Source organism: Mustela erminea, chromosome 1 (assembly GCF_009829155.1).
Source record: "Mustela erminea isolate mMusErm1 chromosome 1, mMusErm1.Pri, whole genome shotgun sequence".
Lineage (NCBI taxonomy): Eukaryota > Metazoa > Chordata > Mammalia > Carnivora > Mustelidae > Mustela > Mustela erminea.
Genome location: NC_045614.1, coordinates 36,888,655 through 36,905,427, shown reverse-complemented (window position 1 = coordinate 36,905,427; position 16,773 = coordinate 36,888,655). Strand labels below are relative to the sequence as shown.

Genomic DNA, 16,773 nt, shown 5'->3' with positions numbered 1-16,773 from the left:
GGCTCTGAACCGCCGTGAAAAAAGAATTCAGTGATTGTCGACTAATTCTTTCCGATTTGTTTTTAAATGTACATCTTTGAAAAGTCAGGACCTAAGTTGGAGGTACCTCGTTTTAAGATATTTTTGGCCCGTGGCTGTATGTCAGGACCTTACTACCTTATACAAGATGCTATAGGACCTTGTTGGCGTATCTCAACGTCCTCTTTCACAGATAACCCTGCATTTTGAATTTACTAAACTTTAGAAGAGACAAAGTATAAACTTTAGGTATAAGGATACTCGTTTTATGAACTCCGGGGCTTGAATCCTCTATGATGTAAGAAAGATGTTAGGGTTTGAAGCTCACATCCAAGAAGGAATTCTTGGTGGTTTTATTAAAGCACACGGACAGGACCCATGGGCAGAAAGAGCTGCACCGGGGTCCCGAGTGGCCCATTTTATACCTTCAACCCCAATACTTCTTAAAAAAATGAACATCTTTGAAATTCATATGACCTTTTTTAAGGCTTTATTTTATTGATTTATTATTTTTTTAAAGTCGGCTCCACACTGGGCTGGAACTCTGGCTGTGAGATCAAGAATAGAGCTGAGATGAAGAGTTGGAAGCTTAACTGACTAAGCCACCAAGGCACCCCATTTAGATTTTATTTATAAGTAACCTCTATACCCCATGTGGGGCTCAGACCCCCAACCCTGAGATTGAAGTACACGCTCCACTGACTGAGCCAGCTAGGTGGCCCTGAAATTCATAAGACCTTCTAAATTCCTCCTAAATTTGGAATTTAGGAAGGGAATAAAACTTTCTCATAGAGTGGGTTTGGAGAGTGACACTTAGAGAATGAGCTTGTCATTAGGTAGATAAAAGTGAATTTGTCCTCTAGAAGGTACTGTTCCCATCAGTTTACTTTGATCTTTGGAAAAGAACATTCGTCATTAGTATGTTTAATTTAGTTTTTGAATGTTACCCTCTGTCCAACTCATAACCATATTTTATTACTGATATTAGGAGAATAAAATTAATAGAAGGATAAAATTAAACTAACTGAATAGAAGGTAGGGTCAATTTGGTATGATTACTCATGCATGACCTGTAAGTGAGGGTACCACCTATTGTGAGATGCATGATAGACTTAGACTTTGCATGAGTTATAGAACATACACTGGTACTCTCTTAATGTGTTATTTAATGTTATAACATACTTGCTTCTGGTAGGCCAGGCCCATTTTGGCCTCTAACTTTGCTCCTAGTTCCTTTTGGGCAGATCCATATCAGTTTTCCTTTTTAAGGCACAAAATTCAACAATGAACTAATGAATTACACAGTAAACAGGGATCTTATCAGGTCCAAATTATAGGTTGTATTCCATAAATTTTCTTTTTTTAAACTTTATTTACATTGACTTATAATGATTGTAATATCAACATAAAATATTTATTTATTTATTTTATTTTGTCAAAGGAATAAGTACTCCTGTCAGTGGAGGATGGGATTCTTCAACCTGGGGGTTAAAGTCAAACACTGAACCTCAGAGTCAGCCGGTAGCCTCTCCTAAAGCAATTACAAAGCCAGTTCGGAGAACTGTGGTGGATGAATCTGAAAATTTCTTCAGTGCCTTTCTCTCTCCAACGGAGACCATTCAGAAGAGTCCAGTGGTGTCAAAACCACCAGCTAAATCACAACGACCAGAAGAAGAAGTGAAGAGCACTTTACAGGAATCCTTGCACACTGGACAGTCAAAAACATCTGAAATAACTGAGTCAAAAGTAAAAGACTCTACCCCATCTGCATCAGGGGAAACTCCAGCAATAGATGCTCCGTCGCCTAAAACTGAGGGCAAGCATGAAGAAACTGTTAATAAAGAATCTGATATGAAGGTGTCAACTGTACGTTTGAAAGTGTCTGAAAGTGTAAGCAATGTGAAAACAACTAGAGAAAACATATCTAATATGTCTGCAGCGGACACGAAGGACATGGCTTTGGAACCTAAGGAACAAAAACATGAGGACAGACAGAGTAACACACCTTCACCTCCTGTTAGCACCTTCTCGTCGGGTACTTCTACCACCAGTGACATTGAAGTTTTAGATCATGAAAGTGTAATAAGTGAGAGCTCAGCAAGTTCGAGACAAGAGACTACAGATTCCAAATCAAGTCTTCACTTGATGCAGACATCTTTTCAGCTTCTCTCGGCATCTGCCTGTCCCGAATATAATCGTTTAGATGATTTCCAAAAACTCACTGAGAGTTGCTGCTCATCTGATGCTTTTGAAAGAATAGACTCGTTTAGTGTACAGTCATTAGATAGCCGTAGTGTAAGTGAAATCAATTCAGATGATGAACTGTCAGGCAAGGGATATGCTTTAGTACCTATTATAGTTAATCCTTCAACTCCCAAAACTAAAATAAATGAATCTGTTGAAGGAAAGTCGGAAGAAGAAGTGAATGAAACATTAATTGTACCCACAGAGGAAACGGAAATGGAGGAAAGTGGACGAAGTGCAACACCTGTTAATTGTGAACAGCCTGATATTTTGGTTTCTGCTACACTAATAAATGAAGGGCATACTCTCTTAGACAAGGTGGCTGAGGAGCGTGAAGCTGCTGAAAGTAAGCCGGAAGCGCATTCTGAAAAGGAAGATGTTTGCAAGGTAACTGTAGAGACTGGAAGGGGACTTGGGGATATGCTTTCCAGAGATTAAATCATTGTTTATTTTCTTTTAGTTGTTTATTTTTAACATTCAGTGTTGTATAATGATTTGTACTGATTAAAAAAGGCAGGCATTTTGACATTTAAGTGTGGCATTAAGGATTTTAAAGTTGATTTATTGATACTAAATTATTTGAAATTTCTCTGAGACAACTATAATAACATAAATTGACATTTCCATATAACTAAGCATAAAAAAGTTTCTGTCTTGCACCATCATTGTTGAGTCCTTTCACCTTAAAATTCTTGTATGCTGTGCTCATTAATTTGTCATTTTGCAAAGGATTATCTTAAGGTAACATATCTTTAAATCCTTTGTAGGTAAAGGTGCTGAAATGAATACAAATGTTTGGTTGTTCCTACATCAAAAAAATTTTCACTGTTCATATTATTTGTAGCAAATCTTAAATGAAAAAAATGTAGTCTTTAATTATTTATTAGTGTGTTTCTGTTGTTACTAACTACTTGTTTGTATTCTCTTTTATGTTATTTTGATGTTTCCCTGATAACTTTCTTACATGAATAAGAATGGGAAATGTCCAAAGAGTAATGGTATTGCTTAGGAATGACAAATTGCTTCTACCTGATACATATAAAAGGAAAGTGGTGTAAATTCTTTAACATTAAGTCACAGTTTTGGTTTTTCCTGTGATTTTTAGATGTAGAAATTGAGTTGGATTTGGCATCTTTAATAGACTCCTCTGAGATATAGGATGTCTTGAAGAAATGTCCTGTAAGTGCCATGTATTGAATTGTTTAATGTAAAAAAAAGTGCCAGATTCTGTTACCTAGGTTTAATATTATTCACAAACGAAATGCCATGCTCTAACTATAATAGCAGTTTGAATTCCTGAAACTAACACTATTTAATATCAGTAAGATATTTTGAGCTACTTTCAGAAGGTAAGTGATTTCTAAATTATCCTAAACCTCAATCAGGTAGGACTGTTTTTTTTACTGCATTTCTCCCTTCATATTCAAGTTAATCACTACATCAGCAAGACCTAAGGGTAAGATATTCTAACCATTCCTTTTTGTTTAGCTTTATACTGATAATATTCTGGAGAGTTTAAACTTACATTCCTATGGATTTTATAAAATTGGTTTTATTTTTTAAATGCAAAGTATCATACTAAAAAAAAAAGTTACATGTTACATATTTGGATTAAAGAATAAAATGGAGTAACAGACACACACTTAAATATCCACTACATAGCTGAGATACAGAATATTATGGAAGGCTTTAAAGCCCTTCTTGGATCTTTTTTATTTTCTCTAGCTTCCTTCCTCTTTTGGTGGATGTGCACACCTGAGATTTTTACTATAACAAACTTATAAATATTCTTGTATATTTATGCAAGAATTTTCTTGTCTAAAATATATCTAAAAGAATTTTCTACATTAAAGAGTGTGTAGGTCTTCAGCTAGATGTTGTCTAATTGTTTTCCAAAGTGGTTTACTAATTTATACTCCTACCAGGTATGTGGTTGTTCTAATTTATAGTCTCTCCTACCAGCAATGTAGGAGTTCTTGTTTTGAATCCAGTGTGTTCTCAATATTGTTTTTAATTCTTTTTATGAGAAAATGCTGTTTTATTTATTACAGTAATTAGGTTACCTTTACAACTCAACACCTGCATGTAGAAGTGGTTTTCTTTTTTTAAGGTTAAATGTTTGACTTTTGTGTATTCTCCTTATTCAGAGAGTTGAATTTCTGAATGAGAAACTGGATAAAAGGGAGGCTCAGTTATTATCTCTTAGTAAAGAAAAAGCACTTCTAGAAGAAGCCTATGATAATCTGAAAGAGTAAGTATTTTACAAATGTGAAAAATTTTGTATGTTTTGTAGAGGCCCAAATACTTGGTTATTATGTAAGACTGTATTTTAAGCTAAAATGTTTAAGATTTAACTTGTGTATAATTATTGAAAATAGAATAGTGGCTGGTGCCTGGGTGGCTCAGTGGGTTAAAGCCTCTGCCTTCGGCTCAGGTCGTGATCTCAGGGTCCTGGGATCAAGCCCCGCATCAGGCTCTCTGCTCAGCGGGGTGCCTGCTTCCTCCTCTCTCTCTCTGCCTGTCTCTCTGCCTACTTGTGATCTCTGTCTATCAAATACATAAATAAAATCTTAAAAAATTTTTAAAAAAATAGAATAGTGGGATATCTGGGTGGCTTAGTCAGTTAAGTGTCTACTTTGGCTCAGGTCATGATTCCACAGTCCTGGGATCAAGTTTCACATTGGGCTTCTTGCTCACCGGGAACCTGCTTCTCCTTCTGCCTGCCACTTTCCCTGCTTGTTTTCTCTCTCTCTGACAAATAAATAAATAAAATCTTAAGAAAAAAAAGAAAGAAAGGAAATGCAGTAGTTTTTAAATTCCCACCATAGAGATTTCTTTTCTCCTCACATTATCTTTATCATATTACCTTTGGCATTGAAGAGAGATATTTTGCAAAAATAACACAAAAAAAATTTTACCTTTTAGGATTAGAGATTTAAAACGTATATTTAGAGAAAAGTGTGATATTAAAAAAAACCACTGAATATTTGCTCTAAGGAGGTGATTAGTAAAATAGATTCGAAAATGAAAAATTTTGTTTATCTTACTTTTACACATCAAATATTGGTGACATTTTCATTTTATAATGGGTTTTTGTTTACGTGTTTTAAATTAAACAGGTGCTTTTTTTCTTGAAAGTAACAAGGCTAAAACTAATCTGTTTTAGTCTTCAACATATGTTGAAGACAGTGTTGTTTTCCTTTTGCAAACTGCACTCATCTTGTTACCTAGGAGTGTGTAAACAAGTATCTCTGTGTCTGTTGTTTTTAATTTAGTGAAATGTTTAGAGTGAAAGAAGAAAGCAGCAGCATTACTTCCTTGAAAGATGAATTTACTCAAAGAATTGCAGAAGCAGAAAAGAAAGTTCAGCTAGCCTGCAAAGAGAGAGATGCTGCTAAAAAGGTAATGAAAGTTAAAAATAGTATGAATTAAATTCTGGACAAAAATGGATTTTTGAGGGATGCATTCATAATATTTTGGTATGGAAAAAAAGAGAAGTAAGATTAAAGGATACCATATAGTATATTAACATTTAAATTATAGATTTTTTAATATCTTCAGACTTCTAGGTTCTTGATGTTTTAAAAGAATCTAAGCCAGCATTTATATAATTTACATAGCTAGGATCATTAGGATAATTTTCATAAATGATAATTTTATTAAAATACATAACAATTAAATCTAAAAGGCACTGTGTATTTTTAAAAAATATATCATTACTCCCATTTATTATTGTCGAATCACTTCAGACATATATGTACTTCTTCAAGTCAAAATAATTTTAAAACAAAAAAAATTGCAAGGGTTAGTGACTCTTGTGAAGCATATTGATTTATCCTAATAGATTTCTTCTCCGCACTATTCATATTTTGGGCTGGATGATTTTATGCTGTGTGGGACTTTTCTTTGCATTGTAGGGTGTTTACCAGCCTCCAGTCCTCTACCTACAAGACACCAGTGTCACCCTCTCCTCCCCATCTCCCAGTGTACATCCATCAAACCCTTTCCTGAGTTAAGATATTTGAAAATTTTGGCAGACTTTGCCAAAAACCCTCTTGAGAGCTTAGTCATTCCTATTTGGGAATCATTGTTCTAATTCTTAAAATTTGTAGCCGTTGGCTATTTCAGAAATAGGTAACCGGCTAAGGTTAGTAATTATTTCTTCTATCTCAACTATTAATAGTGTTTCTCATCATTTGCCCTTCTCAGTTAAGTTGCTCTCCTTCTTCTTCACCAGTGTTAATATTTGTATTTTTTCTTTGTATACTCTTACAGAAGAGGAATAAGTCATAGAATTTCTTCTGCTTAGGTTGCTTTAATTAGCTAGCTTGTTTCAGATACTGACAATAACCTGAGACTACCTAACCAACTTAGCTCTTCTTGTCCCTACTGTATTGCATCTAGACCAGTCTAACCGAGAAATTAGATTTTAAATAATGCTTGTTTTCTATGGTGTACTTTGAATTGTAGATCTGAATTAGACCCAAACCGTGGGCTATAGGTGGGGAAAAGCTTGGGCCCCAAGTTTTAACATGTTTTTTGTGTATTGCTATGTATGAACTGCCCCACCCACCCAAACTTAGGATCTGTAGGAAATTCAAGGTGAATTGAAGTACTTTAAGTGAAGAGTTGGCTTTTCTAATGATGGAAAATAGATAATGTCAACACCTATGTAGGACTAGGCAGAATGAAATAAATTACAGAGAAAGACAAATAAGCAGTTTGGAATGGTATCACAGAGGATGAAGTCTGACCAGGGGAATTGAGGAAAGTTTCATGGAAGGCAGGATAGTCTTACTGGGCCTTGATGGGTGAATCAAATTTTGACAGCTAAAAAATGCGCAGCAGTGTTGTGGATGGTGGTTCAGAGCATGGGCTTTGTGGACTCATAAACCTGGTTTCAAGTTAAATTCTACCACTTAATTTAAAAATCAAAGTTTAATTTAATCAAGTTAAACTCTACCACTTAATAGCTCTCTGACCTTCAAGTTTATTCAGTCTGGTGTTGTCTTAGTTTTCTTATTTGTGTAGTTGAATAAAGTATTTCCTTCATAAGATTGTTGTGAGGATAAAATGACAGTAGGTACAAAGCATGGTTCAAGTACCTAATGATAGTTGTTTTTAGCTGTTTGGCTTCAGATCATTGCTTAAAACGTTATTTTAAATCATAGAACACTTTTCATATTTCCATTTTTGGGTTTTTTTTTTTTTTTTAGATTTTATTTATTTGATAGATCACAAGTAGGCAGAGAGGCAGGCAGAGAGAGAGGAAGGGAAGCAGGCTCCCCGCTGAGCAGAAAGCCCAATGTGGGGCTCTATCCCAGGACCCTGGGATCATGACCTGAGCTGAAGACAGGGGCTTTAACCCACTGAGCCACCCAGGTGCTCCTCCATTTGTGGTTTTAAGAGATAAACTGTCTTGACATGTTTGTGCTGAATCTCTGCTTTATTAAAGTAGATTGAACCTTATATAATTACGTTTTCCCACATTTCACAGTGCACTAGCAAGTGCAAATTTTATTTATTTATTTATTTATTTATTTATTTATTTATTTATTTGGTCCCTCTTCCTGCCACCCACAACTGTCCCTCACAAGTGCAAATTTTAGATGAGGAAAAGAAATACAGTGAAAAATGGAGAATATGTTGTTCCAAACATAATGCTTAACCTGATAATATGTGTATAGAGGTACTCAAGAAAGGTTTTGAAAGTTAACTTATTCTCATTTGCATTTCCGTATTAAAAACCTGTTTATATCTGAGTTCAAGTTTTCTATGTTGCTTTCTCTTTTTTTTTTTACATTTTATTTTATTTTTTAAGATTTTATTTATTTATTTGACAGACAGATCACAAGTAGACAGAGTGGCAGGTGTGTGTGGGGGGGGCAGTGAATGCTGAGCAGAGGGCCCAATGTGGGGCTTGATGTGGGGCTCCATGCGGGGCTCGATGAGGGGCTTGAAGAGGGGCTCAATCCCAGGACCCTGGGATCACAACTTAAGCTGAAGGCAGAGGCTTTAACCCACTGAGCCACCCAGGCACCCCTTTTATGTTGTTTTCAAACTGTTTACTTAACTAACTGAGGTAATAAACTCAGTTTAGCAGAATAAAACTTAAGATCTTTATAGAGAATTTCATTATTGATGACTTCTTTGAATGTAGAAAAAATAGAAAAATATGCCCAGAGTGAAATTCTTTATGGTATTCACATTCTTTTTTTTTTTTTAATTAGGAAATTAAAAGTATAAAGGAAGAACTTGCTACTAGATTAAATAGTAGTGAGACTTCAGATCTTTTGAAAGAGAAAGATGAGCAGATCCGAGGATTAATGGAAGAAGGTGCGTATTTAGTTAACTATGAAAAATACTGTAACAAGTGAAATGCTTGCCACATCATTAGCTGCTACTTCCCAATAAAAAATAAGTGGAAGCAAGAAAGATTTGTGCTTAAACCTCAGAAATGGTAGGTGACAATTTATGGAAGAATGGGGAGCAGTGTGAACAGAGGCAGAGATGCGTGTATGTAGCTTTTTGTTTCTAGGGAGGTAAAAAAAAAAAATAATAACTTGCTGAAAAATAAATATGTATGCTTTCATGTAAAAGCTTTGAACAGGTTTTAGAGCCTGTCATGTAACCCGAGATATTTGAAGGTTATAATCCTGGAGTTTATATAGTATCTGAATCTCTAGCTTGTGTTATGTAGTATCATCATATTGTTTGGTTGTTTGGTAGTGAACTTTTCATTATATTCTTGTTTTAATTTTTCAGTTACTTAGCACTCTATGAAAAGACCTAAAATTAGCTAGGTTATAGAAATTAAATATCCTTCATGGGATAAATTATTATAAATAGACACTGGATTAACTTCTGTATGTATTATAGGAAAGAAGGTAGTTTTGGAAAAGGTGATTAAGTGAGTCTTTCTTTTCCTCTTAAGGTTTTTCTAGTTCTGAGAATAACTCTTGTTACTTGCAGAAATTTTTGAAGTTTTAGGAGGCATAGGAAGAAAAAAAAGAGATCGTAATTTGGTTTTATAAGGAACTATCAATTTCTTTTAGTTCCTTTTTAAAATTGTTTTTAACACATTGTTAAGCACAATTAAGGTCATGTATTTAATTTGTAATCTTTTACATTTTTATAATCATTTTACATTTTCCTATGCTATTAAATGCTTTGCTATCATTATTAATGGCTGTATTGAAGTCCATCATATAGCTATATATACTATGATTTATTTTACTCTTTTCCTAATGTTGTACATTTATTTCTAAAATTAAATTACAAGTAGTGGTGGAACGAACATTTCAAATCATTGAACTAAAGAGAATTTCCAGAATAAGTGTTTGAAAAGAATTATTTATTTATTTTTATTTCAACACAGAATCAGTGTATTTGAAAAACTTAGTTTTACCCAATTTTTCTTTTTCATTTATTCAGGTAATATTTAACAGTTAGTGTGCCAGATACTATGTTTGATACAGTAATGCATAGGACACACTCCCTGTCTTTTAGGAATTTACAATTTAATGAGAGGGAAATATAACTATACAGATAATTATAAAGCACAGTCTAAGCACTGCAATAGAATGAAGGGAAGATTGATAAAACACATTATCTCAAGATAGGCTGAGGTCTTGAACTGCCTGTGTTACAACACTAGAAACTGAGGAGAGGACTGTGTGCATGGTTTCATAATTTAAAAAAAAATTATTTGTATCAAGTGTCACTGTTTTGGTATTTATTAATTTAGGTAGGAAGTGGGATGATGTTCTCTTTTGCTTAATGAAGTTCATTATACTGAAAATACTGTGATCTCATATGGAATTATTTACTTAATGCTTCTGTATCCCTCAGAAGTATTTTTTTTTTTTAAGATTTTATTGATTTATTTGAGAGAGCACACAAGTTCGGGGGCGTGGGGAGAGCAGAAGGAGAGAGGAGCAGATTCTCTGCTGAGGAGGGCGCCCCATGTGGGGCTTGATGTGTGATTCCATCCCAGGACCCTGAGATCATGACCCAAGCCAAAGGCAGATGCTTAACTGACTGAGCCATCCAAGTGCCTTTCCCCCAGAAATATTTTTACATTCACAGTTGAAAATCTGAAAGACAAAGAGCTGAAAGTACACAACAATGAATAGCTGATTACTTTATTAGCTTGCTTCATCAATTATTAACACCTATGCAGACCTGCTTCATCTCTTTCTGCACACACATGCACTTTCCTTTTGCCAAATCTTTTGAAGGTAGGTGACAGAGAAAACATTTCACCCTTAAATTTTTTTTCCAACTTTATTGATGATTAGATTCAGATCAAATTTCTAGTAAGAAACATCATTGCTGTTACTGTGTACTCACCTCTCCCTTATATCAGTAGATGCATAATATATCTCAGTTGGTGATGCCAAAACTGAATGTTTGGTTAAGGTGGTGACAGCCAGATTTCTCCATTGTAAAAGCACATTTTTCTTTTCATAAGCCATAAGTAGTATGTAGCAATGATTTTTTAAGGTATGAATCATTTTTTAAGGTGTAAATATCCTATTACCTACCATCCTTCTACCTAGTAATTTCAATTTATTTATTTATTTATTTATTTATTTTTATTTCGACATACAGAGAGATCACAAGTAGGCAGGGGCGGGGGAAGCAAACTCCCCTCCGAGCAGAGCCCGATGCGGGGCTCGATCTCAGGACCCCGAGATCATGACCCAAGCCAAAGGCAGAGGCTTAACCCACTGAGCCACCCAGGTGCTCCTTACCTAGTAATTTTAGCGTTCATGGATGGTTCTTGTCCAAATCAGTTTAACATTCATGGTTACGATTTTGTGATTTTAAAATACTCTTATCATTTTATGTCACTGGTTAGATAAAACTTTCTATCCAGATTCTTAAGGAGTCATTGTTTAAATTTCTTTATTTATTTTTTTGCCATTTCCAGGAGAAAAACTTTCAAAACAGCAACTGCATAATTCTAACATTATTAAGAAATTAAGAGCTAAAGACAAAGAAAATGAAAATATTATTGCAAAGCTGAACAAAAAAGTTAAAGACCTAGAAGAAGATTTGCAACATTTAAAACAGGTGAATGTTAACCGTTTTCTAAATATATATTGTTATTACTTCCTGAACAATGGCCATGGTTTATAAGACATTTAGAATAATTTATCAGGGTATATCATGTGGGAAGAATTTGTCAAGCAATTTAATAAGTGAGTGTTAAAATTTTTATTCATTATTGTAACACTTAAGATTCCTGAAATACAATTATTTACCATGGTGTTATTTATTGAAAAATACTTTTGTCTATTTTTATAATATAGGTCCTTGATGGCAAAGAAGAAGTTGAGAAACAACATAGAGAAAACATTAAGAAACTAAATTCTGTGGTGGAACGCCAAGAGAAGGATCTTGGCCGACTTCAGGTAGACATGGATGAACTTGAAGAAAAGAACCGAAGTATTCAGGCTGCTCTGGATAGTGCATACAAGTAAGAAAATGAACAAATATGCAACCCATTTAAAATGATCAAAATTGGATATTAAAAAACATATTTTCTGTTATCTAATCACTAACAATATAAATGAACTTAGCTGTATATGAACTTGTGACTGGTCAAAGCAAGTTCAAAAGAAGGTCATTACCATAGTCAGTGTTTATTATGTGGTGAACTTTCCCTCCTTGTGTAACTTACGGAAATCCACATGCAAACTTTACTAATGTGGTTATGTAATTAACTATTTTAAATAGAAATTATCAATCTAATTTTTTAAGAGAACTTACTGATCTCCACAAAGCCAATGCTGCAAAGGATAGTGAAGCCCAGGAAGCTGCTCTAAGTCGTGAAATGAAAGCTAAAGAAGAACTTTCTACTGCGCTAGAGAAGGCCCAAGAAGAAGCCCGTCAGCAGCAAGAAACATTAGCAATTCAAGTAAGCAATAGATAGAGTTACATTAGTCTTTAAAAACTTTGTGCTTTTGCAACTTAGAGTACATTAGTTATTTGAATCAAATTTTATGTATCAGTACATGTGCTAAATTTCCTTTCTAATCTTATTGGACACTTTTCTTTCTTTCTTTCTTTCTTTTTAATATTTATTTATTTGACAGAGATCATAAGTAGGCAGAGAGGCAGGCAGAGAGAGGGGGAAGCAGGCTCCCCACTGAGCAGACAGCCCGATATGGGGCTCTATCCCAGGACCCTGAGATCATGACCTGAGCCAAAGACAGAGGCTTAGCCCACTGAGCCATCCAGGCGCCCCTTATTGGACACTTTTCTAAGAGTACTTGATTGTGCCAATCTTAATTGTGTGGTTTTGAACTGTTGTTCAAGTGATGCTTACATTGTACTAGTATTGCTTTTTTTTTTTTTTTTTTTTTAACTTTTCAGACTTACTTAAGAATATTATGAAAGGCAAAGACTGTGTTATTGCACAATTGCACATACGGAGATAAATACTAAGCGTTGCTTATAATTTTAGGAGAATCCATAGAAGTCCTGAGCTTATTCATAACATCTGTGGGAGTCCATGTAGTTCAGATAGAGGAGGAAAACTGAAACTTGTCAGGCTTTTTCTTATAAAATCATCAGTTGATAGATACTTGGAGTTGTTTTCACTTTTTGATTATTATGGTGCTATAACACAATTATAACATTCATTTACAAGTTTCTATGTGAACATTTATTTTAAGTTCTTCTAGACATATATTCTTGGGTCAATGTGGTTACCCTTTATATAGTTTTTTGAGGACCTGCCAAACTTTCCTGTAGCAATTGCACCATTTTACATTCCCATCAGGAATATATAATGGTCTTCCTCTTTTCCTCTTGCCAGTATTTGGTATTGTCTTTTTTTTTTTTTTTTTTTATTATATAGCCCTTTTAGTGGGTGTGAAATGGTATCTGATTGTGGTGTGCTTGTTTATGTTTCCTTAATGACTAATGGTGTTGAGCATCTTTTTATGTGCTTACTGGCCATATGTATCTTTTTCTTTTCCTTTTTTTTTTTAGATTTCTTTATTTATGGGGATGTGGTGGGAGAGGGGGAGAGAGAATCTCCAGCAGACTCCTCTCTGAGTGAGGAGCCCAATGCTGGCTCACCCCACAACTCTGAGATTATGACCTGAGCGGAAGTCAGGAGTTGGACACTTAACTGACTAAGCCACCCAGGCTCCCCTGACTGTATATATATATATTATTGCATCTTCTTTAGAGGAATTTATTTGTTTTTGTTTTTTTAAATTTTATTTATTTATTTGACAGAGACCACAAGCAGACAGAGAGACAGGCAGAGAGAGAGAGGAGGAAGCAAGCTCCCTGGCGAGCAGAGAGCCCAATTCGGGGCTCGATCCCAGGACCTTGGGATCATGACCTGAGCCGAAGGCAGAGCCACCCAGGTGCCCCTGGAGGAATTTATTTGAATACTCAAATCCTTTGTCCATTTTTAAATCAGGCTTTTTAAAAATTGTTTAATTGTGAGAGATCTTTATGTATTCTGCACGTTAGGTTCCCATCGGATGTAGGATTTGCAAATATTTTTTCCCATTTTTAAGGTTGTCTTATTTTCTTAATAATGTCCTTTGATGTATGAATTAAAAAATTCTGATGAAGTCCAACTTATCTGTTTTTTCTTTTGCTGCCTATGCCTTGAATGTCATATTTAAGATCCCGTTGCTGGGCGCCTGGGTGGCTCAGTGGGTTAAGCTGCTGCCTTCGGCTCAGGTCATGATCTCAGGGTCCTGGGATCGAGTCCCGCATCGGGCTCTCTGCTCAGAAGGGAGCCTGCTTCCCTCTCTCTCTCTCTGCCTGCCTCTCTGTCTACTTGTGATCTCTGTCTGTCAAATAAACAAATAAAATCTTTAAAAAAAAAAAAGATCCCTTTGCTTAATCTAAGGTCTTGCAGGTTTTTACCTATTTCCCTCTAAGAATTTTATAGTCTTAACTCTCATATTTAGGTTTTCTGCACATTGATATCCAGCTGTCCCAGTACCATTTGTTGAAAAGACTATTCTCTCCTCATTGACTCCAGTGCAGTTTTGATTTAATTTTACACAAATATGTAAAATAATTACATGATTCCAAAGTGAGAGCTGTAAAACAATATATTAAGACAAAATTTGCTTCCAGCTTAGCTGCCCCACCCCCTTTCCTTGCCTATAAGTAACCATTTCATTAGAGTTTGTAAATGTAAGAAAGTATATAAATCTATACACTTAATTATATACCTCCGCACATATATACCCAGATACATTTATACCCATATTTATTTGTATCTCCCTCATAGTACTTACATAAAAGATAATTTAATATTTATACCATTTTACAGTTTACTTTCTTTAAATATTCTGGTGATCATTCACTCCATAAAAGAACTTAGAGCTTTTTACAGAATTTCTTTTCACAGTTTTGTAATACGTTGCTGCTACTATTTGTACTGTTGTTATATATTGTTATTATACCATTGTTAATTCAGTCATTTCCTACTGATGGATATTTGGGCTGTTTCCAGTATTTTATTATTATAAATCACATCAATGTACCCCTTGTGTTTCTGACCACTGGGTTGGGTAAATTTTAATATTTTAAATTAAAAGTATGCTAGAATAATAAACAGTGGGGGAATGAAAGACAGAGCACATGGGGCTACCATTTATAAATCATCACTTTTTAGGGGCCTTAGCTGGCTCAGTGGATTAAACATCTGACTCTTGGATTCAGCTCAGGTCATGATCTCATGTGGTTGTAGAATCACGCCCCATATCAGGCTTTGCACTCTGTGTGGAGTCGCCTTGGGATTCTCTCTCCCTCTCCCTCTGCCCCTCCCTGCTTGTGTGCATGCTCTTTCTCTCAAATAAATAAAATCTTTAAAAGAGGAAAGTCATCACATTTCTAAATAATGTCAATTTGGGGTATTAACTTCTTATCCTCATCTCTGTGTATATATTTTTAAATAATTGGTATCATTATTTTACAGCTTTCTCATTTAAGATTAAATTATATAATTTTACATATTCTTTACATCCATCATAATTATTTTTAAAGATTTATTCATTTATTTTATAAGAGAGAGCGTGCATGCACGCATGAGTGAGGGAGGAGCAGAGGGAGAGGGAGAGATGTAGACCCCCTGCTGAGTGTGGAGCCGGACAGTGGGCTGATCTCAGGATCCTGAGATCCCAACCCGGAGCTGAAATCAAGAGTCAGATGTTCAGTTGACTGAACCACCCAGTTGTCTCACATGCATCATAATTTTTAATGAGAATATTCATGCTGTATCAACATTTGCAAAAATAGATTATTGTTGATGGATATTTAGACTATTTCTGGTTTTGTCTGTTTTTGCTAGTCTAGCTAATAGTGTTAGGTGAGTATCTTTGTATATTTAGATTTGCTTCTGTTGAATAAATGCTCAAGACCAAGATGACCAGGTGAAAGAAAGTGAAAAGTTTTATGATTGTTTAAACATATTGCCATATTGTTTTACAAAAAGACTGTAGCAGTTGACATTTACAGCAGTGTATGAGTATAGCAGCTAGCTTTTATAGCTATCACATTCCGCCTTACATTGCAGACACTTATAGAGGCACTGTCTCTCCTCCTATATTGCATGGCAGTGGCTGTGCCAGTTTATGTGCTTTTTTTTTTTTTTGGCCTAACAATGCTAACAGTGCTTTTCTTAGTATATATTTATTGCGTATACATACAGTTCACAACTGCTTGATGAATGGGTTATGTCATAATCGTATGTAAGAGCTCACTGGATAGTGTAAGTATTATACATAAACAGTAGGTCAGCATAACACAGAATGTAGTCAGGAAGTTATAAGTAATGTTTTGATATTGTTTGTGATAGTCTATTGGTTCTCTTTGTACAGGTTGGAGACCTTAGACTGGCCCTGCAACGTGCAGAACAAGCAGCTGCCAGAAAAGAGGATTATTTACGCCATGAGATCAGTGAACTCCAGCAGGTACTGTCACAGTTTTCGTAGACCCAAATCTAAGATGTGTCTTCCTAGAAATAATAAAATCCTTCAGTGGAGATAATAATCATGGTATTGAGCAGATTCCTACCATAGTTTATCATTTGCTCTATTTTTGTAGCTTATATGAATAATACCAGAGTGGACACCTTAAAAATAAACATGAAAAGCCTTAATTTTGTTACGTAGAAAGTAATTTTATAATGACAGTTTTATTTTTAGTATTGTTTTTTCATTTGTTATAGCCAGTTTATTAGTATCAGTCTTTGCTTACCATGGGGCAGATAATCAGTTCCAGTTTTAATACCAATATTCTATTAATTTTCAGTCAGTGAACATGCATGGAAAAGGGGAGAGAAAATGCATCTCAGATTGATCTTTCTGTTTCTGTAAATACTTAGAAATATTTGGATGATGAGGCAACAGCTGGGAGGTTTGGATGATAGTCTTTTTTACCATAAGGTAATCAAAAGCTATCTTTATATTAGAAAAGCTTTGTAAAGAAGCAATTATTTAGACACTGTTATGCATTCTAACT

At 34.9% G+C, this 16,773-nt stretch overlaps 1 protein-coding gene across 2 annotated transcripts in view; it reads left to right on the top strand.

Moving 5' to 3' along the window:
- TMF1 (TATA element modulatory factor 1) overlaps window positions 1-16,773 on the top strand; it is a 30,128-nt gene that overhangs the window by 1,233 nt on the left and 12,122 nt on the right. For both annotated transcript variants that reach the window (XR_004281239.1, XM_032324763.1), the window contains exons 2-9: window positions 1,460-2,649; window positions 4,410-4,513; window positions 5,538-5,664; window positions 8,493-8,598; window positions 11,198-11,340; window positions 11,580-11,746; window positions 12,031-12,187; window positions 16,131-16,223. Coding sequence is in view for 1 of the 2 variants with exons in the window: in XM_032324763.1 (XP_032180654.1) it covers window positions 1,460-2,649; window positions 4,410-4,513; window positions 5,538-5,664; window positions 8,493-8,598; window positions 11,198-11,340; window positions 11,580-11,746; window positions 12,031-12,187; window positions 16,131-16,223 (2,087 nt within the window). In the remaining variant the exon portion in view is untranslated. The remainder of the gene's footprint in view (window positions 1-1,459; window positions 2,650-4,409; window positions 4,514-5,537; window positions 5,665-8,492; window positions 8,599-11,197; window positions 11,341-11,579; window positions 11,747-12,030; window positions 12,188-16,130; window positions 16,224-16,773) is intronic.